Genomic DNA, 23,898 nt, shown 5'->3' with positions numbered 1-23,898 from the left:
GCCCGTGCTTACTAGTTGCTAGTTTCTATCAGGTCAAGGCTAGGAGATGACATTTCCCCACCTTTTCCCAGAAGGTACCACAGGAGAGGGTCATTCTAGAATTTGGACTACTCAAGTTCAAATCCCTGCTTAGATCCTTGGACCCTGAGCCAGCTGCCTGAAGCTGTGAGCCTTGATTTGGATAATGTACTGACTCCTGTCCTATGGGGAGTGAAGGACAGTGATGTCCCATACCTGAACACTCAGGGGAGCCCTTACTGTGCCTTAATATTTAGGCAAGAGTCTGTTCCTGTTCTTACTACACGGAGCCTGGGAAACAGGCTTCGCAGATGCAACTGGGTAAGAAGAAAAGATAAGGGGAAAGAGGCCACAGATTAAAGTGTTTACTCTTCAGAAGAACTAAAAGAACAATAAACCCACAGTCCAGATGCAGAGTCCTCTCCCTACATGCCCAGGCACTCTGGGGCCCTAAAAACCGTCTTTCAGTCCCTTTGAACTTCTGGACTCTCCCTCAGGTCTCTCTGGAAAGGAGGAGGGAGTAACAGAAAGGAGCTTCTAGAAGGGGCGGGGACCACGGAATGCTCTCCCTCTCTGCCACATCCCAGCTCTGCACAGCAGACCTAGGGGAAAATGAAATCATAGGACACACAACTGGGAAGGAGTTTGTGGAAGGCGGGGAGCCCCCGCCGCCTACACTCCTGGGCTGGGCAGGGTAAGCAAGAGACTCTCACAGGGATTTGCTGGCAGTATGAGACAGTTCTAGCCCCGAGCCCAGGTCTTTCCAGCCATTTACAACCTAATGATTGGAGGTGCGCTATTTCTTTTTTCCTTCTCTGTGAACTAAACTGTGAGATGAAAACCCCATCTCTTCAGGTTTTTGTTTATTTTCTCTTTCTTTCTAGTTTGAGACAGGATCTTATTCTGTAACCCAGGCTGACTTGAAACTCACTATATAGGCCAGGCTGGCCTCCTAAGTACTGGGTTTATAGGCATAAGCCATCATACCCAATCTCTCTTCCCAGGTGACTGTGGAGATTACGGGAATACTGACAGATCTCTGGGGACTTCATCCGTCTCCGCAGTAAACAGTTCCAGAGATTCATCATACTCTGTGTGTCTCCTCAGTGCTGAACAAACCCCTGTGTTCCGTGTACTCAGGTCCTGCATTCTCTGTCTTAGAAATCCTTTAAAAACAGATCTTAGGTACTGCAGAGACAGCTCAGCAGTCAAGAGTACTGACTACTCTCCCGGAGGACCTGAGTTCAATTCCCAGCAGCCATGTTGGGAAACTCACATTTGTCTATAACTTCACCTCCTGGGGAATTCTGGCCTCCGTGGTTACCCTTACACACACGGGGGTGGGGAGAGAATTAAATAATAAAACAATATTTAAAAAACAGAACAAAACAGACCTCAGGAGTCAGTCAGTGAGATGCCTTGGCAAATAGAAGTACTGCACGGCTGGAATTCAATCCGAGAGACGCGCATAAGCACTTAACTGAGGGAGAGAACTGAATTCCCACAAATTGTCCTCTGGCCACATGGGTGTCATGGCACACATGTACTGACACACACTCGTGCACACACATGCATGCACACACACACACACATACACAATTAACCAACGTAATGAAAATTGTTTAAAGATAAAGGGCAGACCTATACAGAGATGATGAGCAGGATGGAATAAAAACATGAAGTCGCCCTGTCTGGCACAAACTCTGCAACAAAATATTGTTATATTGTTTCTAAACTAAATAAACTGAGGCAGGGGAGACTCAAGGGGAATCTTAAGGTCTGCAAAGGAATGCCACTGCTTTTGCCACAGAGCTCACTTTATGACCTTTAGTTAGCCACAGAAAGTCACACATAGAACCCCCCACCACCACTGTGACATCATCTGGATCTATAATAAACATCAGCCTTCACTTGCAAAAGACTGAGTATCACCCTCAAATTACATTCATGCCCACTCCCTCCCTCCTCCTTCCCTCCATCCCATACCACGCCACCCCATACCACTCATCTTCTTTCTTCTTTCCTTTCTTTCTTTCTTTTTTTTCTTTTTTCTTTTTTTTTTGAGATAGAGTTTCTCTGTGTAGCCCTGGCTGTCCTGGAACTCACTCTGTAGACCAGGCTGGCCTCAAACTCAGAAATCCACCTGCCTCTGCCTCCCAAGTGCTGGGATTAAAGGCGTGCGCCACCACCGCCCAGCTTCTTCTTTCCAAGACAGGGTTTCTCTGTGTAGCCCTGGTTGTCTTGGAACTTGTTCTGTAGACCAGGCTGGCCTCAAACTCAGAGATCTACCCGCCTCTGCCTCCCAAGTGCTGGGATCAAAGGTATGCACCATCGCCTGACATCTTAACTTAAAAATAACAATGTTGACGAGTGGCAGGGGTAGCTCGGTGAGTACAGGCACTTGCTATGAAAGCCTCGCGACTCGAATTTGAAGCCATGCAAATACATAAATAAATGTAAAAAACCGCATTTTTGAAATAATTAGACGTGTGCGGAGAAGCTGTCCTGGCAGATGTAGGTGTAGAAGTAGGCGTGGATGAATCAGCTTTGCTCTCCCTCCCTCGCGTGCTGTTAGAAACTGTCCTGTGTCGGGCAGCTCACATGTTTTGTTTTGTTTTTTTTTCTGTAAGTATGACAGCATAGCACCTGTGTTTGTTCCTGGTGCCCGGAGAGATCAAAAAAGATCCCCTGAAGCCGGGGTTATGGATGGCAGTTAGCCATCATGTGGGTGTGAGAACCGAACCCAGGTCCTCTGCAAGCTTACCTGCTGAGCTATCTCTTTTGTGCCTTGCAAGCTTCTGAATGCTAACAGGATCCTGAGAGATCAGACCAACTCCATATTGGGGTCAGGCTCCATCTCAGAGCACCAGACTTAAGGTTGAACTCCAGTGAACCACCAAGCCCGCAACCTAGCACTGGTCTCCAGGTCACCCCCTGACAACCACCAATCAGGAGGAAAGCAGAAGTTACACTTGTTCATGGTTTGGCTCCTAGCACCAGCCAATCATTTTAAAGGGCAACAGATTCCATAATGCCCCCCCCCCCATCACTAGAAATCCCCTGCTGGTTTGCTTGCCTCTATAAACGCTTGCTTGAAACTGGGCCCAGGGGCTTCACCCTCCAGTCCTACTGAGCCAGTGAAGATGGTGTGGCCCGAGCTGAAGCCTGAATAAAGACCTTTGTGTGATGGAATTGGAATCGGCTCCTTGGTGGTCTGTTTAGGTTCTCAAAAAGGGCATATATAGGTGAAAACCCACATAAAGGTGGAAGAACCAACTCCACAAAGTGGTTCTCCATTCTCCATGTGCCCACCCTCCCCAATGATAATCCATAAAAGTAACAATGTAATTGTTTCATCTGTGTGGTATGTGTGGGGGCATGTGTACTCATGCACATGTGTATACAGATGTGTGTGTGTGCATACATGTGCAGGAATGTGTAGACCAGAGGTGGGCGCCTTCCTGGATCATTCTCTACCTTATATGTGGAGGGACAGCCTCTCACTGAGACTCAGAGCTCACCGATTTAGCTAATCTAACCAGCTCTGGGGTCCAGTTGCTTCTGCCTTCCAAGTGGGCCGCAATACCTGTCCGGCATGTACTTGGGTGCTTGGAAGGCATATACCAGATCTCCATGTTCTCATTACTCCTGAAGCATGTATGTGATTGGTACAGATTTCTTTTTTCTCATTTTGTCGTTTTGTTCAAAGTCAGTTAACTGCAGCCCTGAAGTTGTTAAGCTGTTAAGTTGTTAAGCTGAAGGCCTAGGGAGGGAAATAAATTGGAGACCAAAGTGCTTTTTACAAACTGTATCAATAAGGCCAAAGTGGGTGTAATGACCCAGATCTGTAATCCCAGCCACTTAAAAAGGCAGAGGCAGGAGGATTATGAGCCTGGGGCCAACTTGAGCTATATAGTTAGAACCTGATCCCCAAAGTGGGGGTTGAACAATGGTGTAGGGGGAAAGGTGAAGAAAAATAGATGCTTTCCAGAAAAAAAAAGTAAGCTGGACATAGTAGCACACACCTTTAATTCCAGTAGCTGGGAGACCTCCATAGATGGATCTCTGTGAATTCAAGACCAGCGTGGTCTATAGAAAGAGTTCCAGGCCAGCCACTGGAGACTAATAGTTTGGGCTTTTGTTTGGTTTGTTTTGAGACAGGGTTTCTCTGTGTATCTCTGGATGTTGAGGAACTCACTCTGTAGACCAGACTGATCTTGAACTTGTAGAGATCTGCCTGCCTCTGCCTCCCAATTACTGGAATTAAAGTCATGCACCACCACTGCCTGACTAGGTTGGGTTTTATGAATACTGCAGCTATAAGCATTCCTGTTTTGTTTTGTTTTGTATTTTTAAATAAATGTAGTTTAAATCCCTTCCGTTATCTACAAAATACACTGAGGAAAAGGCGCCTGGTGAGTGGAGCAGTCTGAGGTGCCCAAGGAGATTATCTGTCATCAGTCAGCACCACAGAAAACAAGGGAACACACTGTCACCTTAGTGACACACTGGAAGGACACACATCCATGCAGCTTTCCCCACAACAATGTTTAAGATGTATCCAGTAATGGGTAAGTAATGTAGGCAAGACAGCTGACCCAGAACTCTCAGGAATGTAGCACCAGGACAGACAGAGGAGCCAAGCAACATCGTCAGAGTAAAGGACACTGAAGGAGCATGACAGCTAAATTTAAAATCATTAAGAGGGTGTGGGTGTGGGACATGATTCAGTTTGTAGAGTCCTTGTCTAACACAAGGCTGTAGGCTCAATCCCCAGCATTGCATGAACTAGGGATGCATGCCGGTGATTGGAAGATTGAAGGTCATTCTCAACAAGAGATTTTGAGGCCAGCCTGGGTTACATGGGAGCCAGTCTCAAAACAATACATTATTGGGGTGCAGAGGATACTGTGGATTCAAGGCCACCTTAGACTGCATAGTGAATTCAGTCTCTATGACAAGACCCTGTCTAGAAAGAAAGGGGGAGAGGAAGGAGGAAGGAAGGAACAAATGAACAGTGGGAGAAAAGAAAAAAAATTAGTGGGAGCTATGTGTAGTAACAAATGCCTATAATCTGAACTCTCAGAAGGCAGAGGCAGGAGGATGGAGACTGTGAAGCCAGCCAGGTTGCACAGTGAGATCAGCCCTCAAACCAAACCAACCAAATGGATAAGAGTTGGAAAGGGTGACATGCGCCTTTAATCTCAGCACTCAGGAAGCAGAGGCAGGCAGACGTCTGTGAGTTCCTGAGTTCCAGGTCAGCCAAAGCTACATAGGGAGACACCCTGTCTCAAAAAATAAAAACAAATGAACAAAAATAAACCCACACACACATTAATGGGACAACTGGAAAATCCAAACATGAACTACACACTAAACACACACACACACACACACACACACACACACACACACACGCATACACAACAAAATATCTCTCCTACCAATCACTAATTAAGAAAATGCCCTAAAGCAGGGGTTCTCAACCCTCCTAATGCTGCGACCCTTTAATACAGTTCTTCGTGTTGTGAGGACCCCAACCATGAAATTATTTTGTTGCTACATCCTAACTGTAAATTTGCCTCTGTTATGAATCATAACGTAAATATCTAATATGTAGGATATCAGATATGTGACCCCAAAGAGTTGAGACCCGCAGGTTTAGAACCACTGCCCTACCGGCTTGGCTACAGCTGGATCTTATGAAGGCATTTCCTGATGGAGGTTCCTTCCTCTTAGATGACTTTAGCTCATGTCAAGTTGACTAAACTGTCCAGTACTGATATGTTCACACGTAGCTATAACCTGAGAAACAGTATGTCCTTTGGACCCTCCTCCTTGCAAGCTGCTGCATGAAACGGGGGCTCGTTCATTCACACAGAACCAATTTGTTCATGTGCTTATTACTCTCTAATACACTTATCTGCATTTTCCTCTGAATTTCAGAGGTATCTCTTAGCTGACAGGCAAGTGTCTATACCTACTGGAGACCTCAGAGCAGCATGAAAAATACTTTTTTTCTCTTTCTTTCTTTCTTTTTTTCCCTATCCTCCTCCTCTTTAATGTTTTTTGAGACCCGGTTTCTTTGTGTAGCCCTGGCTATCCTGAAACTGGAACTTTATAGCCCAGGCTGGCCTCAATCTCACAGAGATCTGTTCTGCCTCTGCCGCCTGAATGCTGGGATTAAAGGCGTGCACCACCGCCCTGCTACTCTTTTTTTCTTTGAATGAAATGCACTTTATAAATCTCACATAAAATAAAACTAGTGAACATCTGACTGTTTGTTTTGGGCATGTGCATGTTTGTGTGTGTATACGGGTGTATAAACATGTGTACTTGTGCAAGCCACAGATTCACATTGTGTGTCCTCCTCAATAGCTTTTTCTTCCTGGGTCCGCAAGAGCAGTCAGTGCAGGCTCTTAACAACTGAGCCAACTCTCCAGCTCCAAGAGCCAATGGAATTTCTCATTATCTTTGCACCTTCTATGCATATCATGTCTATGATTTGACAGCATATCATCTGACTTCCTTCAGGAGTAATTAGCTGCAAATTGAAATTAAATTTCCTTTTTCTTTTTCCGGTGGGAAATGCAGAGCTGGGGGTTGAACCCAGGGCCTTTCCCACGCTAACTATGTCTTCCACTCCTGATATACCCACTCCCGGCACCCAGAGCCTGGCAAACACTAACCATGTCCCCCACCACTGAGCTGCTGGCCCCCAGCACCCAGAGCCTGGCAAACACTAACCATGTCCCTCACCACTGAACTGTTGGCCCCTAGTGAAGTCCAGTTGTTCCAACTACATTTAAAAGAAAAAGGTTCATTTTGTATCACAGTGCTGTTTCTAGTGTGCCCTACATTTCATTTTTACAACAGCTTAAAACTCTAAATTCTGGGGACGACCCTCCTCCATTGGACTTTCTACCATTCATTTAACCTGATGCCATCTGTTTTTCATGATCATCTAAAAAAGTCCCTTATTGTCTTTGGAACACTTGTCTGCTTGCTTTTATGTTTCCAACTCAATAACTATTTTTTTTTAAATGCCACTGTGTCCCAGGCATTGAACTCGTGCAAGGACTAAGGAGCTTTGAGGTATATGTATATATGCTTAGTATGCTCGAGGCTCTCCCAGTACCCCTCTCCCTCAAACAGAACACCCTGCTGAGAGAGCCAAGAGAGGACTGGCCACACAAAGGCTGGGGAGGGTGGTTGCTGTAAACATCAGGGGAGCTCAGAAGCTTCTGGATGAAGGCAGTGTCCAGCCTGGGGCATGCGGCAGTGTCCAGCCTGGGGCATGCGGCAGTGTCCAGCCTGGGGCATGCGTGCTCAGGTATGAGCTCAGCAGAGAGAGACAGACTTGCAGGAAGCTAGTGCCACAGGCAGGCACGGAGGAAAGTAAGTACGGTGACTTTTACCGGCAGCACCCAGTATTCCTGGGATGGCCTTGGGTTTAGCACTGCCCACTCCAGAGGGGCAAAATGCTCCCTAAGTATGGAAGTGAAATCATGCAGAGCGGAGTGTGGTAAACAAAGGCCTGAGGTAGGCAGGGCCACTAGGGTCGGGTAACCCCCTCCCCAGTTTGATTTAAATTTACTTTTAGAAAGTCACCTGGCTTTGAGATGCATATAGGTTTTTAGTGGAACCACAAGCAAAGGGTCCAGGGTCTTTGGACATGGCTCAGTGAGGAAAGGGCTTGCTGCCCAAGTGTGGGGACCTGAGTTTGGATGCCCAGCATCTACGTAAAAAGCTGGCTGTGGAGTGGTGGTGTACCTGCCATCCAGTGTTGGGAGAAAGGGACGGGGTGGGGGACACTGGTCAGCGAGCCTAGCCAACTGTGAGCTGCAGGTTCAGTGAGAGACCCTGCCTCAAAAAGTAAAGTAGAGCCACGTGCATGGCCTTAACCCATACTCCAGAAGCAGAGGCAGGAGGATCTCTGGGAGCCAAGTGCATGGCCTAAACCCGCACTCCAGAAGCAGGGGCAGGAGGATCTCTGGGATTTTTGAGGCCAGCCTGTTCTACAGAGTGAGTTCCAGGATGGTTAGGGCTACACAGAGGAACCCTGTCTCAAATAACCAAAAGCCATACAACCAATCAACCAAACAAAATTCTCATTTTCTCCTTTCTTAAAGTAGATTTATTTATTTTTATTTCATGTGGATGAGTGTTTCCCTGCATGTATGTATGGATACTACATGTGTGCCTGGTGCCCATGGAGGCCTGAAAGGGACGCTGGATGCCCCTGGAAACTGGTGCTATGGATGGCTGTGAGTCATCTGACATGGGTGCTGGGAACCACACCTGGGTGCTCTGCAAGGAACAGAGAGTGCCCTTAACCATGCTGAGCCATCTCTCCAGCCCGGCTGAGCCATTTCTCCAGCCCGGCAGTGGGGGTGGTGAGGATTATCTTACCGTATTTAAGCCCCTTGATATTCACGGGTTTTCTTTCTTATTAGCAATAAAAACAGTAATAGCTTAGGATACCAATACCACAATAGCATAGGACGTGTATCTCAGACACCCATCATCTGACTTGTGTGTGACTCTCATGCGACATCCTACAAGGCGGACTGTTCTTTTTCTCATGTGCTAAAAGAAGACAGCAGAGCCTGAGGTCACACAGCCTTTCGGTCTAATTGGTCTCAAGGATTCTTCCCCATTCGTAAGTTCAGAGGATTGAGGGAGAAAGGAAACAAGCTAGACCACACCTACCCCCACTGCCTCAGTCTACAAGAGACCCCACCAATAATGACCCTTTCAAATACCCCTTGGAGGTCAGAGAAACCTGTCTTAGAGTTTTCCTGTAAAAAACTATATGGCTTGAACGTAAATGCCCCGCAAGGCTCATGTGTTACAGTCTTATGGGCTTTGAGGTCTCAAACCTAATCAATAGGTGGATACTTTTTTTTGTTTGTTTTTTTCGAGACAGGTTTCTCTGTAGCCCTGGCTGTCCTGGAACTCACTCTGTAGACCAGGCTGGCCTCGAACTCAGAAATCTGCCTGCCTCTGCCTCCCAAGTGCTGGGATTAAAGGCATGTGCCACCACCACCTGGCCCAATGGGTTGATTCTTGATGAATCCATCCTATTGATAACCTATTGGAAGTGGAATCTTGCTGAATGAAGTTGCCCCTTGTCCCGGCCCTCTCCTCTCTGCCTCTCCAGCTGCCATGAGGTCAGCAGTTTTCCATCACATCCTCTGCGTGACTTCTGACCTTGCCTCAGGTTCAGAGCAACTAGACTGTGTGACCACAGGTTGGCCCCCTGAAACTGCTGACCAAAGTCATTTTCCCTTCTTTGTGTCAGGTGTTTAATCACAGCAATGAGGACCAACACGACCATAAATGGATACAACTCCTTGACGAGCTTCCTGGGAAATCCAAGAGGCATGGCGCCTAGCTGTTCTAAGGTTGGGGCAGTTGCTTTCCTTCCTAGGTATTCTAAAGATACTAGAGTCTTGACCAAAAGCTCAGGAGAAGCCGAGAAGGCCAAGGCAAGGAAGAACCTACTTAGTAGAAGGTACAGTGAGCAAAGGCCTGGCGGTGGGAGGAGCCTGGGGAGCGTGGAGCAGAGCATGCTGGGAAGGGGATTGAGGAAGCATGGAGCCAGGGTGCTGGAAAGCAGCCGAGGTTTCACAGCTGTCTCCTGGAGGGTGTAATACACAGCCAGAGGAACTGAAGTGGGCAGAGGCCGTCAGAAAGCATGGGTCAAGTCTGTGAAGGGCCTATACTTTTTTGTTTGTTTGTTTGTTTGTTTGTTTGTTTTGAGACAGGGCTTCTCTGCATAGCCCTGGCAGTCCTAGAACTCACTCTGTAGACCAGGCTGGCCTCGAACTCAGAAATCCGCCTGCCTCTGCCTCCCAAGTGCTGGGATTAAAGGCGTGCGCCACCACCGCCTGGCTTATACTTTTATTTTTTAATGTAATTCAATTTTCAGGAGTATGGGTATTTTGCCTTACAGGTATGTCTGTGCACCACGTGTATCCCTGGTGCCCTAAGAGGTGTTAGAGTCCCTGGGACTGGAGCTACAGACAGTTGGGAGCTGCCATGTGAGTGATGGGACTCAAAACCAGATCGTCTTAACCACAGAGCATCTCTCCGGCTCCGAGGAGCTGTACTCTGTCTGAAGGTGCAGAGAGAGGAGAGTGGTCCTGAGACTAAGTGTAGACAGGAACCAACAATTAGGGCTCCCGCTGCAGCCCATGCTGTGTGTCTGGAGGAAGCTGTCCAGTCTGTTTCCTGGGTGGTTGGAGCAGGCTGTCCCCAGCATTCCCTGGGCCATCGATATCAGTGTGCAACCCTCCTCTAGCTTCTGAGGAGTAACTAGAATCTACAGAGCTCAGGGTGACTTCTAAGAGAGGTGTTACCACTCCAGTGGCCTATCCCCCCCAGATTTATAGGAGTCAGTCATAGAAACGGGGCTCTCCTCATCTTGTGAAGGGCTAAAAAGATACTTTTCCTGTCAGTGATACTGAGGCCCCTCAAGTCCAGGGAGACCCCCATGGAGGTGCAAGGGGTGGAGTTAGATTCAAAGGAAGAATGTCTGTCTGTCTGTCTATCTATCTATCTATCCATCTATCCATCCATCTATTTATCTGGCCGCCACCACCGCTCAGCCTGGAAGTATACATGTTGATCTCATCACTGTATAGGGTCATGAGGAATGAATGAATGAATGAATGAATGAATGAATGAATGACTATGTGAATGAAGTCCCCACCTCCATGAGCCGGGGTGCCTGGCTGCAGCTTCTTCAGGCATTCATCAGTTATTTATCGATGCCTCCTTGGAGGGGAACCTCTTAAGGACCCAAGGGCAGGGAGAGGGAACTTAGTCTCTGTCTCCAGGGCCCCTTGGTGATATACAAGAACCAAGTGTCCCAACAGCTGACAACAGAGAGCTGTCCCATCCACTCTCTTCTTCACTGTCCCTTTCAAGAGGGCATGTGGGTGGGTGTTCTGTTTGGGTATAAAAGCTTGATCTTCAGTACACTGGAGTTAGTCTTTCGATTAGATCATAAGGGCTTTATAACCTAATGGATGAAGGGCTCTAATGACAGGTTCTTAATGGCATTATTGGGCAAGAGCCTGGTTGGAAGAGGTCGGTCACTGCAAACTTGCCTTTGAAGTGTGTACCTTGTCCTTGGTGCCTCCCTGTCTTCCGGGCTGTCTTCCTCTGCTGCCATGAGGCTTTGCCAGGCTTCTCCCTCCTCACAGGCTTAGGGCAATGGAACCAGCTGACTTGAGGCTGAAGTCTCTAAGCTGAGAGCCAGAATAACCCTTCTTCCCTTAAGTTGTTTAGATGAGGCAATGAAGCCACAGTGACAAGCTAGCTATCACACAGGCCATTGTAGGCTTAGGGCTCCCAGGCCAGTGTTCCTGCTTTCTGCAGTGGTTTTCTTTCGGCTTGGTGCTGCTAGGGTTAGGCGCTCTGGTCTCACCTGCAATCGAATCCCGTTCACTGCTTTCCTTGTGTGCCTCGGACTTCTCTGAGCACATTGAGACAAAAATCCAAGCTTCCTGCTCCTGTGTGCAACCTTCACCTTGCCCAGGTGAACTCAGAATAGAAGAGAAACCCGGGCCGGGCAGTGGTGGCGCACACCTTTAATCCCAGCACTTGGGAGGCAGAGGCAAGCGGATCTCTTGAGTTCGAGGCCAGCCTGGTCTACAGAGTGAATTCCAGGACAGCCAGGGCTACACAGAGAAACCCTGTCTCGAAAAACAAAACAAAAAAAAAAACAAAAAAAAAAAAAAAGAAGAAGAGAAACCCGGCAGGAAGCACACTGACCCTAGAGGAGCACAGCAACCCTGGAGAGGAAAAGCGGCCCTGGAGGAGCACAGCGACCTGGCAGCTTGCTTGAGCCAGGTAGGTGGAGTTTGATGGAGGAGGACAGTCCTCAGAGCTTTTCACCTGGTCAGGAGCTGGGTAAACCGTGCAGGGGTTTGTCCAGTTACTCAGGTAAGCAGGAACAAAACTCAACACCTCTCAGAGGGAATGCCAGCCATCTTTGAATGACTTTTTAGACTTCCCCACAGGAGGACTTCCCAAGGTTTCCTCATTGCTCTACCTAAACAGCAGATCCCTCTATTCTAATCCACAGCTCATTTTGTAAGAAACCTCCAGCACTTCAGAGCTCCGCAGCGGGTGGTATCTTCACCAGGGCCTTCCAGGTGCCTGGCCCTTTTCCTCCAGAATCCCAGGAAGCTCCACAAAATAGTCAACACAGCACCTCCCTGACTTGCTCTCCCTTCGCTCTTCTCTGATTCTGATCATTTACCATCTGTGGTCCCAGCCTCTCACTTTCTAGATGTGCCCAGAAAAAAATCATCAGACTCTTCTTAAGACTCTATTTTGTACTCTGCAAAATGGGTCCAGCAATACCTACCTCTTTGGGTTATCATCGGAATTAAATGAGAAATCGGATGCTAAGCACCTGATGGGGCTTCCAGTCTGAGAGAACACTCACCCACGGAGCCTTTACCCCTCACTAGTGGTTCAACCTATGTCATTCTCCGGAAAGATTTTGGTCCCCCTGCGATGCAGCGTAACCCTTCTGAAGCACTTGGCTCAGTGCTGTACACATGCAGAGTGAGCCGGCGTCACAGCAAAAGCATATTTTATGGGGTCATGGAAGAAGTGAGGATGAATTCTGACATCCTGGGTTAAGAATTCCTTCAGTCCTTTCACCTCTGATCCCCAAGAAGAGCGGCCATTTCTCATCCAGCGCCCACTGGGCTTCCTTTCCTGTTGATGATCAGGAAGCTGTCAGCCCAGTCCCTCCCCCAGGCGCCTTTCAACTCCTACCTCCCACAAGCACTTCTTCCCCGAAGCCACAGGTTCCCCACCGCGGCGGTGAAATTTACCAAGTGCTTGCCTCTCTCATCAGGCTCTAACCCAGCCTTTCCGATGAGGGATCCATGGAAGTTGGCAGGGTAGAGGGAGGGTCAGTGCTGTGTTTGTTCGCTGATGGGGAAGTTGTGTGATTTTTGCCCTCCTATTCAATTGCTTTAGTGAAGCCCCCCACAACCCCCCAGCTGCATAAATCCAGGCCAGACTTCCTCAGGGATCCGGTGGGTGATCCAGGCCACACAGCAGCAGACCAGACTATGGGCATTTTGTGTGTAGGACAGTCTGAGAGAGTAGGGAGGGACAGAAGCAGAGACCAGGAAGCATAGGGACAGTGTAAGCCTCCCTTTCCTCCCTGACTGGGCCCCTCATCAGGCATCTCCACCCCCCTGTCAAACGCTCCCCGGGGTGGGGGGGTGGGGGGGCCAAGCCTGACTGGGCCCCTCATCAGGCATCTCCACCCCCCTGTCAAACGCTCCCCCGGGTGGGGGGGGGAGGGGGAAGCAAGTCAGCACTCTGGCTTAGCTCTTTCCCAGGGCCTGGCTTTAAAACCGAGCTAAGGCTCTTTTTGGAATTGGCCATCCTTCCCCTCCTCCCTTGCATCCTGCTGTCCCGTGTCCTTTACAGAGGGGCAAGGCTCTGGCAAGAACGTGCTGTGTGCTACCAAGCTGCAGGACCTCTGGCTTGCTTCCTGTCTATGCAGGCTTCAGGTCTAAGTGGGAGGGAAGGTCGGTGGAGGCTCTTAGGTGACTGTGGGTCACCCTGTCCCTACCTTTCCCCTCGGCAAATGCCCCCAGCATACCGAGCCACCCCACCGTAAAGGCCTCAGACTCTTCAGGGGGCCTTCTAGTCCTAACTGAAACCTGCAGCTTCGGTCCCATCCCTTTCCACTGACCCAGCCCCCAATTAAACATAAAAAGGGGATGTGGAGGCAGCATCCAGCACATTTTTAAAAATTCTGAGAACCACTGCCCCCCAAGATCTACCCCATCAACGTTTATCAGTGTTCAGCTTTTTGTCGACGGACCTGTCTGACCTCACATTTTAGTTAGTTCTAAAACAACAACAACAATAACAACAACAACATAACAACAAAAAAAAAACATACAGAAAAGAGAAGGGTACAGTTTTGGGGGCTTGTGTGGTTGGGTTTCTTTAGGTTGTGGTTTTGCATCTTTACAAACTCTTTTGCAGCAAAGATTGTCCACTCTGGAAAAGTGCCAATTTGACTAGAATTGATCACACAAAGTGAGAAAGGAACACACACACACATACACACACACGCACACACACACACATCGGCGCGCACATAGACGCACACGCACTCGGTTCTCCTGGCACAAAACTGTCCCACAGGGTTCCGATCGAACGGTGCATAAGTCCTCGCCACAAGCTGTCCTTAAAGACCAAGTAAGAAACATAAAGACCCCATTGCCAGACGCTGAACAGACGGACTGACCCCTCACGCACAGCGTAAGAAACAATACGCCTCTGGTTCTCCGGTTGTATCTCAAGGTACCCAGACTAGCGCGGGGTGGGCGCCGGGGGTCCGGGTGGCCGGGACACGAGTAGTCACCAGCCCTCCCTCTCCCTCCCAGGCCGCTGTGCTTCGGCTCCCCTCCCCCGCCGCCTGCCACATCTGGTTCCACTCAGGTCCTCCCCCACCTCCAGGCGCGCTCCTCCTCCCATCTCCTCCCTTGCTCCCAGAAAAGTGGAGACGAATTTTAAAAACCCAGTCACACACACACACACACACATACACACACACCACACACACGCGCACACACGCGCGTGCGCGCGCGCACACACACACACACAAACACACACGCACACTTCTCCAGAAAAGATGGGAGTGAGAAAAAAGGAGGGAAAAGTCAAGAGGCCCCACTCTCCGGCGGGCCGGTCACCGAAGTTGGCCAAGTTGGCAGCGCCTTACCCAGGAGGGCGGCGGCGGAGTCCGCAGGGTGGCCAAGACGCAGTCCCCCGAGAAGCAAGACGCAGCGCAGCAGGTGACGAGGCCAGGGCGCGAGGGCAGATCGGATGGGTCCCATCCCTGCGGCGCTCGGAGGACGCGGGGACCAAAGGCGCACAGCGGGGCTGCGTGCAGAGACAGCCCTAGCGCTGGACTCGGATAACCGCCGGCGAGGGGATCGCATCCTCCTCCGGGTCCGGACGAAGTGATGCCTCCCGAAGAGGAGGAGGGAGGAGGCAGGCCCCGCGGAGGGAGGGCGGAGGGAGGAGCGCTGAACCCTGGAGGAGGGTTTGAGGGGCAGAGGGGAAGGGAAGCGGGCAGCGTGGGAGGGGACGGAGGAGGCCCGGGGGCGCAGGGCTGGGGACCTGGCCGCAAGGGAGTGTGTCGGGAGAGAGAGAAGGCGAAGGCTGGAGAAGAGGATCGACGAGGTCCACAAGGATCCCAGCGTGCGCTCTTTATCTTCCCCTATTCTGCTTCTTAATTCCTTCCCGCCTTGTAGTCCCTCTCTTTTCAGACCGGGCCTGGAGCCCCAGACGCTGCGTCACAGCTTCTCCTGCTGGCGCGAGAGGCGAAGCAACTACAAAACTTTCCGCAGAACTTCACATCGTGGCGAAACCTGGGCTGCTGCGAGGCCTGGCCAGCCGAGGGCGGGGATGCGCGACTGACTCAGGTGGCTAGATTTGGGCCCCCAGCACCTACTCCATCCTGCCTCTTCTGCCAGGTTTTAGCCGCTAAGCGTCAGCTATTTCCTTTCCTGGGACCCCATCCTCTAGTCTGATGGGGAAGAGGAGGAGCCCAGAACTCCGCGCCACCCGCTCCGAGGTTGGGGGAGGGGAAGGTAGAGCTCCTGTTGCTTGTGAGCGGCGTAAACAATTCTTGATCATCTTGTTTTCAGAATGTGTGTGACTCCTGTGTCAGTGTACCTGGCACAAAGAATGTAACACTTGAGCTGATAGGGGCCTCTGCATCCAGAGACCTGGGACAAAAGCGGTCCGCTAGATGTCCCAGAAGAACTACATCATTCCCAGCAGCTGGGCTGCTGGCCGGTAGCAAAGAACAAAACGGAAATTTCATGAAGACAATCCTCCAGTTACTTAGCCTTATGCAACAGGTCAGATGGCAGCGCAGAGCACTGGACTGAGAATCTGGATTTTGGAGGGCAGCCGACACCCTACCTCTGATTTCCCAGTCTTGAAAGAGATGCTTGGGAACTCCAGCTGAGAGCAGGGTTGAGACTTCTGGAGTCCTACAGCACAAAGCAGATTCACCTTCTCCTATCACAAGTGATCAAAACACTGTAAAACTGTAATATACGTTTTATTGTTTCCTGGACTAGCCCCTGCGGGGCTTTTTGGAAATAACAAACATGACTTTTCAGGACTTCTGCTGTAGGTATCTCTGCTGTAAAGGCTCTGCTCCAGGGAGGCTCCACCTTGGCCCTTCTGAGCTCTGCCAACTGAGATTCTTGGCTTAATATAGCCCACTGATTGCAGGCCCCTGGAAAGGTCTCCCTAGCCATGGCCCTGACTGTCACCCAAGAGAGCAAAACCCCTTACCCTAAGGCTAACTTGAGCAGGGTTACAGATTGGCTTCTGGACATTGTTCACAGCTTCACTGGCTCCATGGAGCATCTCTTCTTCGTTTGACATGTCTTGGGATCCTAAGGTCCTGTACACAGCTGGCTAAGCTAGGGCTGCCTTCTCCTGACATCCCCCCTCCTTACAAGTCTTGTCATTTGAGAGATCTGAGAACCTGCCAGCTATGGATGAGCTACACTTCCCTATCCGAACGGCCTAAATACAAGATGCTTCTGGAAACAGAATCGGATCCCTCTTCCACCAGCCAGAGTAGGTTTTGGTACTACCCAGCTGGCAGAGCAAGAGCCAACACTGTGATGTCACATGGGTGTGACATGGCTCCGGCCAGTTGCCCACACAAGACCCACAGTGTGTGTGAACACACACTATCAGTCATCTCCCGTCCCATCACCAAACACCATCCTGTGCCAACCGATGTGAAAGCAAAGACAAGCTAATACACTTGTAGTCCTGAGACTTTCACTTGATGGGAGAAATTAACTCTTTGTCATATCCAGGGCTGAGAAGAGTCTGCTGGGGTGAGGGATGGGAGCTGAAAAGTATGACGGGCTAGCAGAGTCTTGTTCAAGGCCCTCAAGCCTGTTCTAGTCAGGGCCACTTACCATGTACCACTTACTGGCTATATCTGACCAGGCCCCTGTCCATGACTACCATCTGACTTAGATCTTGGGCAGAGAGCTGGGCCCAAACTGGCTAACTGCAGTGACTTCTGGCCCAGTCCTCCATCGAAAAAAGGCCCTGTGAGGCCAACCATGGTGGTACATGGCTGTAATTCCTGCACTTGGGAAGCTGAGGCAGGAGGACTGCCTAGCGTTCAGGGCCAATCTGGACTATATAATGAGTTTCAGGCCACCTGGGACTATAGTGTGAAACCTTGTCTCAAAACAAACCCAACTCAGGGCCTAGAACTCATCCAAAGCTGAGAGGTTGTCTCTCTGTGCTTCTACAGCAGGCTAGGAGGTCAAGAAGCTCAAAGGCCACCCAGCCTGGTACAGACAGTAGCTACAAACGACATAAAAAGGTTCTGTCTTAAATATGGAAGGTGATTGTCCCCTGACCTCATGTATGCTATAGCGCATGCACAGACACAGAAGAACAAAGGATCCTTGTGGCTCAGTTGTCAATGGAATATGGCCATGGCTAGCAGGAGTGCTGGGATATCATGGAGCCTGAGACTTGAGGCACTCAGCACCCATACTTTCGTATTACTATGAAAAAGGGCCGGGGCCTCTACCCGTGGCCTGCTCACCATGTAGTGGTGGGACAGTTCCTAAGTGACAGCCCGTTACACACCAGGCACCTGGCTAGATGCTTGGCACTCAGTGGGGTGTCTGACTAGCTATGTGAGCTTGGTGCTAAGATAGTTCTTGCTGTGGTGAAATGCGAACTGAGAATCAGCCCTTCTTCAGACTGTAACAACGCCCTTCACATGTGGACTAATTCAGCCATAACGGGCCTGTATAGTGAGGGCCGGTCTCACTAGAGCAATCCAGTGGAAGGAACCCACACTCTGGAGTACAGGGAGAATCTGGTTCCTCCACTCATCCTCTCTCGGTGACCTTTGGCAGTTACTTCTGTGCTTTCTCAGTTCACAGAGACTTCTAAGTGGGGCCGTGACTCCTACTAGTGTTAAACATTTGCATTCAGGGGTGGCACAGTCCTGACTCTATGGAGCCATTCAGGAAGTACAACCTTCCTTATTGGTCTTTGTTGTTTGGACCCATCACCCTGCCTGCCTTGTTTCCTCCTCTGTACCCATGAGATCTGGGTGCCCTAAGAGGAAAAATATAACCTCCCCTTGTCACTGAACCTTTCCGAGTTTAACTATGTACAAAAAATGGCATCCCAAAGTGTGACCAAGTCCCAAGAGAAATGTCCTGATGGCCTGTGCAGCTGGCTAATACATGCATATACTTAGACCCGAACAGGTCGGTGCAGGTGCCCAGGGATGGGTGAATTCACTTAGTCAGAAGTCCTTCACAGTCACTGCCCCCTCTGTCTCAGGACTCTGAGATGCGCACACTGACACCTTTACTCTTTGTACTTAAAGGTGGTTCGAGTTCTCTTTCAGCAACCTTTACAGTCAGCCATGCCTAGGACTACCCATCAGTCCGGACCCACAGCAAAGCACAGAGAGGAGGATAAGAGACAGTGGGGGTGTAAATGGATGGTTGGGAGGAGGCTGTGAGACTTGGCTGGCCAGTTCTTGCTTGAAGCAGCTAGAGAAGAAATGTGAGCCCAAAGAGGCACACAGGACTGCCTGCCCCACTCTACCTCCTCCTTATGCTAGTTCAGACTGGACCCTACCTACCCTTCCTATCTCTTCCTAGCAATCTCCCCCAGTGGCTCCACTCCGGCAGGCCACCTCTTCCCCAGCACAAAGGAGAGGGTCCCAGAAGGACTGACTGGGCTAAAGAGAAAACGTAAGAAGCTATGCTGGAGACAGCTCCCAAATGTCCACATTTGGCTCCAGGCTGTGCGGTTTTAGGGAGCTTTTCATTCACCTACAGGACCATCTCTTCCCTGTCCAGTTACTGGGAAGTACTTAGGGAGCTCTTTGGTATTTGTCATCTCTTGGCTAACCTATCCCATCATGGCCACCTGAGAGTTCTGTCAGCTGTCCTAGGTCCCTCCATTCTCCCCAGAAGGGCTCCCTGCCTGTCCCTCCCAGGTTCAGCTGCTCCAGATGCAAACTTCCAACCTGCCTTTTAGCTCCCTTCCAGGAGGTACAGACTTCCTCCCCAAATTTAGGAGTCCAGACTTTGACTCCCAGGAGTTTGCGACCCAAACGCCTACTTAGAGAAGCCACAGGAATGTTGCCAGCTATCAGTAGGACCCTGGAGTAAGTTCAGAGCAGACAGATTAGACTGAGAGCTCAGGCTGCCACAGGATTCAAAATGCCTGGCTCTTAGGCATCCTTGTTGTTAGCTCTGCCTAAGTCAGACACATGCTGATAATGGATCTCTGGAGAGGTGAGGTTCTCCTGAAGAACCACAGCAAGTAAAGGAAGAGACAAAGATGAGCTGAAGAACCAACCAGTTGGGTGGGACAGAGTCTCCAGAACTTTGTCACCCAGCTGGTATGTGTCACCCTGGCTGTTCTCCAAGGTGCCCTCAACCTGGAGTACAGTGCACTTCACCTACAACTTCTACTCTCCTCTCCTCTGGTTCATGCTTGGAAGACACTGGCAAGAGACCCTCTGTGAGTTTGGGGCTAGCCTGGTCTATACTGTGAGTTCTCAGTCAGCTGAGATCCTGTCCTAGCAAGGCTGGGCCCAGTCCCTCCAACAGTGGCCCAGAAAAGGGTAAAAAGAAAGTTCAAAATACTGAACTACTCCAATCCACCCTTGATTGGCCTTTGGTGGAATAGAGCCCTAGACCAAAAGGAGCCAAGTGGCTGTGTCCAGCTGGCCCAATCTCTACTCCAGCCCAAAGAGGTTGGCCAGCTTTCCCCCAGCCTCCAGTGTAGCGAGTCCTAGCAGACTGGGTACCCAGGGAGTTCTATTCTGTTTTCCAGGTGTTGACGGGTGCGAGTGCATGCGAGCCAAGTGCTGTTCTGAGGGCTGTGGACTGGGCTGAGATGGTATATCAGACTGTGGGTTGCCATTCTTTTTTTTTTTTTTCCTATTCTGTTCTTGAGATTTTAACTTTTAGCCGGGTGTAGTGATGCACGCCTTTAATTCCTATGCTCAGGAGGTAGAGGCAGAAAGATCTCTGTGAGTTAAAGGCCAGCCTGGTCTACAAATCAAATTCCAAGACAGCTAGAGCTGCATAGTGAGACCCTGTCTCAAAAAAAAAAAAAAACAAGAAATAAGAGTGTTTCGCTTCCACGTTTGTCTGTGTATGTGTGTGTCTGGTTCCTGGGGTGTGCAGAACAGGGGGTCAATACCCTGGGATTAAAGTTACAGACAGCTGTGAGTCATGTGGATGCTGGGAATTACACCTGCATTCTAGGAGAGAGCAGCCAGTGCTCTTAACTGCTGAGCTAACTCTGGAGCCCTTTGCTTCTGGTTGAGACTGGGTCTCACTATGCGACTCTGGCTGGCCTGGGCCCCAGGGATCCATCTGGCTCTGCCTCCCAAGTGCTGAGATAAGGGGAGCACCACCACTGCTGGCAACATCCAGGAATCTAAACAGGATTGCTATTCAGGACCTGGCCTAGCCACCCAGGCTCTCCACTCAATTCCTGACTCTTAGGCCCTTGGTCTTACCAGTAGGGCCCCCTCTTTCACAGGCGCTTGGCAGGCTGGACCACCTGGATTTCTCCAGCAGGCAGTGGTGCAATCATGGTACAACTCAACAATGTGGTGGATGAAGTAAGGACAAGAGCCCACAGGTCCCTCAAGCTTCCAGGGTCCTCTCTGCTCAAGTATGGAGTTCATCATATTCCTGAGCCTAGCATTTGATGGACATAGGTTTTCTCCACAGATGTGTCAGATGTGTTAGAAATACTCATGTGGCATCTGTGGCACTGACTTTAAGCTGTAGAGTGGTAACCCGAGTGCCATACAAAGCCCTACTGTCACTCTCATCCCAGTTCTAAGCCTGGGCAGACTTTGTCTGGCTAACACAATGGTCTGCATGTTCCCTTAACTAACAGACAAGACAATCCCCTACAGACAAAGCCACAGGTCAACTTCATCTACATAACTCCTCATGAAGACTTCCCAAGAAGGGGCTGGAGAGAGCACTCAGCGGTTAAGAGCACTGACTGCTCTTTCAGAGGTCTTAAGCTTAATTCCCAGCAGCCACAGGGTGGCTTACAACCATCTGTCATGGGATCCGATGCCCTCTTCTAGTGTGTGTTTGAAGACAGCTACAGTGTCTTCACCTGAAGAGGGCATCGGATCCCATGACAGATGGTTGTGAGCCACCCTGTGGTTGCTGGGAATTGAACTCAGGACCTCAGGAAGAGCAGTAAGTGCTCTTAACCGCTACTCCATCTCTCCAGCCCAAATAAATAATTCTTAAAAAAAAAAAAAAAAAAAGCCTTCCTAGGAGAGGTTCTGTCAGTTTGACAGTTTGACCAGCCACTGGCACACACGGGCATGGAACCCTCCTGCTGAGGCTGCAGGAAGCTCTACAGCAGTAGTTCCCAGTCTTCCTTCTGATGTGGCTTGTTTATAGCAGTTCCTCATATTGTGGTGACCCGCCCCCAAATTATTTTCATTGTTACTTTATAACTAACTTTAATTAGTTACTTTATAACTAATTTTGCTACTGTTATGAATTATAATGTAAATATTTGATACGCATGTTATCTGGTACGTGACCCCTGTGGAGAGAACCACAGGTTAAGAGCCAATGAGTCTGTAGACATAGGCTGGGAGGTAATGGTACACACCTTAGATCCCAGCATTTGGGAGGCAGAGGCAGGTGGAGCTCTTAAGCTCAAGGGCAGCCTGGTCTACAGAGCTCCAGTACAGCAAGGGCAACACAGAAAAACCCTGTCTCGAAAAGAAAAAAACAGCCAAACCAAACCAACAACAACAAGAGTCTGCAGATACACAGAGCCATGGCTTCTGGAACTAATTTGGAGGGGCAAACCTCTCATCTTCCAGTAGCAAAATCTTACCATAGGGCATTGGCACTGGGCTAAGAAGCCCAGGTCTGGCACTATATTAGGGAAAGGGCCATACTAAGGAGTGAATGTGTGTTTGTGTGTGTGTGTGCCCCACTTCCTACCATACCAACCATTAAGCTTACAGCAAAAAACAAAACAAAACAAAACAGCAGAAAAACTCATTCCTATTTATCCATTATTGGCAGTTTCTAGAAATGGGACAGGAAGAACAATGCCTTCTTGTGTGTCTGTGTGTTCAGGCAAACATGCATATATGTGTGAAACTGTGTGGAACCCAGGTTAGCATCAGGTATATTCTTCAGTTGCCCTCCAACTTTTATTTTGTGGCAGTCTATGTAGCCCTGGCTTAGCTAAAACTCTTTATAGACCAGGCCGACCTTGAATTCTGAGATCAACCTACCTCTGCCTTCCAAGTGCTGGGATTCTAGACTATGTGGGTGCTAGGAATCTAAACTCAGGTTCTCATGTTTGCCTATGAGCACTTTACTAACCAAGGCCTCTCCCCAAGCCCTACCACCTCCTAATATATATGCAAGATAACAAGTCTGGTGAAGTAAACTCATAATCCTAGTACTCTGGAGGCTGAAGCAGGACTGAGTTCCAGGCCAACCTGGGTCACACAATGAGCTTCAGAACAGCCTGGGCTATCCTAAGAAACCATGCTAAGAAAGATAATATATATACACACACATACATACATATACATACATACACACATATACATACACATACACACACACATATACATATATACATATACACACATATACACATACATATACATACACACATATACACACATATATACATACATATACATACACATACACACACATATACATACACATACATACATACACACATATATACACACTCATATATACACATCCACATACATACACACATACATACATACACATATATACACATACACACATATACATGCACATACACACATATACACACATACACATACACACAAATACATACACACATATACATACACACATACACACATATACACACACACACATAAATGTATATAGTGTAAGGAATACATATAAATAAAAGCTGAGAGGACTGGATATTATGGAGTACTAGCGCAGTTCTATGAGCTGCCTTTTCTCTTTCAGCCCAGCACTGCAAAGGCTGTCTGGGTAGGACTTCAATGTAGAGTCCTGAGGACCACTAGCCAGGAGGGAAGGAAGAGCTAGAAAAAACAGGGCAGAATTAGGATGGATAGAGATTAGGATAAACGTACATCTCTGTCCGTCTGTCTGGAAGCTCATGTGCCATCTCTGCTACACCTACCTCTGTGCAAACATAGCACTCAGTGAATCCAGTTCCAAAAGTTTTCACCTGTAGCAACCTTCCCAGTTATTACAGCTCCATCTTCCAGTGGCAAAATCTTACCATAGCTCTTATCTTCCAGCAAATGGCTCTGGGCTTCACTTTCCTAGTCTGCAACAGTGCTATAGCCCCCTCTATATGGCCCCTGCTCCTCCTCCCCAGTCTCCAAGGGAAGAAAGCTTGATGCTAGCAGACCTGAGGTTAACAGTCTTCTACCACACCCATGGGCCTGACCCAGGGCCAGATGGGTGGGGCTGGGCCAGCCAGCCAGCCAGCCAGCCAGCCAGCCAGCCTGCCGCTCTCTGACCCTTCTCACCATGGGGTCTCAAGGCCAGAGCAGTACTTCTCCACATGCCCCCGGCAGACTCCAGTCTGTCTAGGGCCCCTGCTGGGCTCAGCCTGCACAAAAGCACTCTTGTATTCCCTGCCCCCACCTGGCCCCAGACCTGCCTGTTTTTCCAGCCTCTGGCAGGTTCCCTCAATACCCAGGCCTCTCCCTCTTTAGCCCTCTTCACCCCTCCAAGGAGCTGCTTA

At 49.4% G+C, this 23,898-nt stretch overlaps 1 protein-coding gene and 1 long non-coding RNA gene across 3 annotated transcripts in view; one reads left to right on the top strand and one right to left on the bottom strand.

Annotated features, from left to right (window-relative positions):
* The window catches only part of Mrc2 (mannose receptor C type 2), a 61,645-nt gene extending 46,453 nt beyond the window's left edge, over nucleotides 1–15,192 (bottom strand). For both annotated transcript variants that reach the window (XM_031352936.1, XM_031352937.1), the window contains exon 1: nucleotides 14,798–15,192. In XM_031352936.1, the coding sequence (XP_031208796.1) occupies nucleotides 14,798–15,017 (220 nt within the window). In that variant the 5' untranslated portion in view covers nucleotides 15,018–15,192. The remainder of the gene's footprint in view (nucleotides 1–14,797) is intronic.
* Nucleotides 14,498–17,150, top strand: LOC116078026. The gene is made up of 3 exons (XR_004113399.1): nucleotides 14,498–14,870; nucleotides 15,333–15,503; nucleotides 15,729–17,150. It is a non-coding gene; the product is annotated as an uncharacterized LOC116078026 (long non-coding RNA).
* Nucleotides 17,151–23,898: the final 6,748 nt, after the last annotated feature.

This window comes from Mastomys coucha, unplaced genomic scaffold, assembly GCF_008632895.1.
Source record: "Mastomys coucha isolate ucsf_1 unplaced genomic scaffold, UCSF_Mcou_1 pScaffold5, whole genome shotgun sequence".
Classification (NCBI taxonomy): domain Eukaryota; kingdom Metazoa; phylum Chordata; class Mammalia; order Rodentia; family Muridae; genus Mastomys; species Mastomys coucha.
This window is presented reverse-complemented; position numbering and strand designations above follow the sequence as displayed.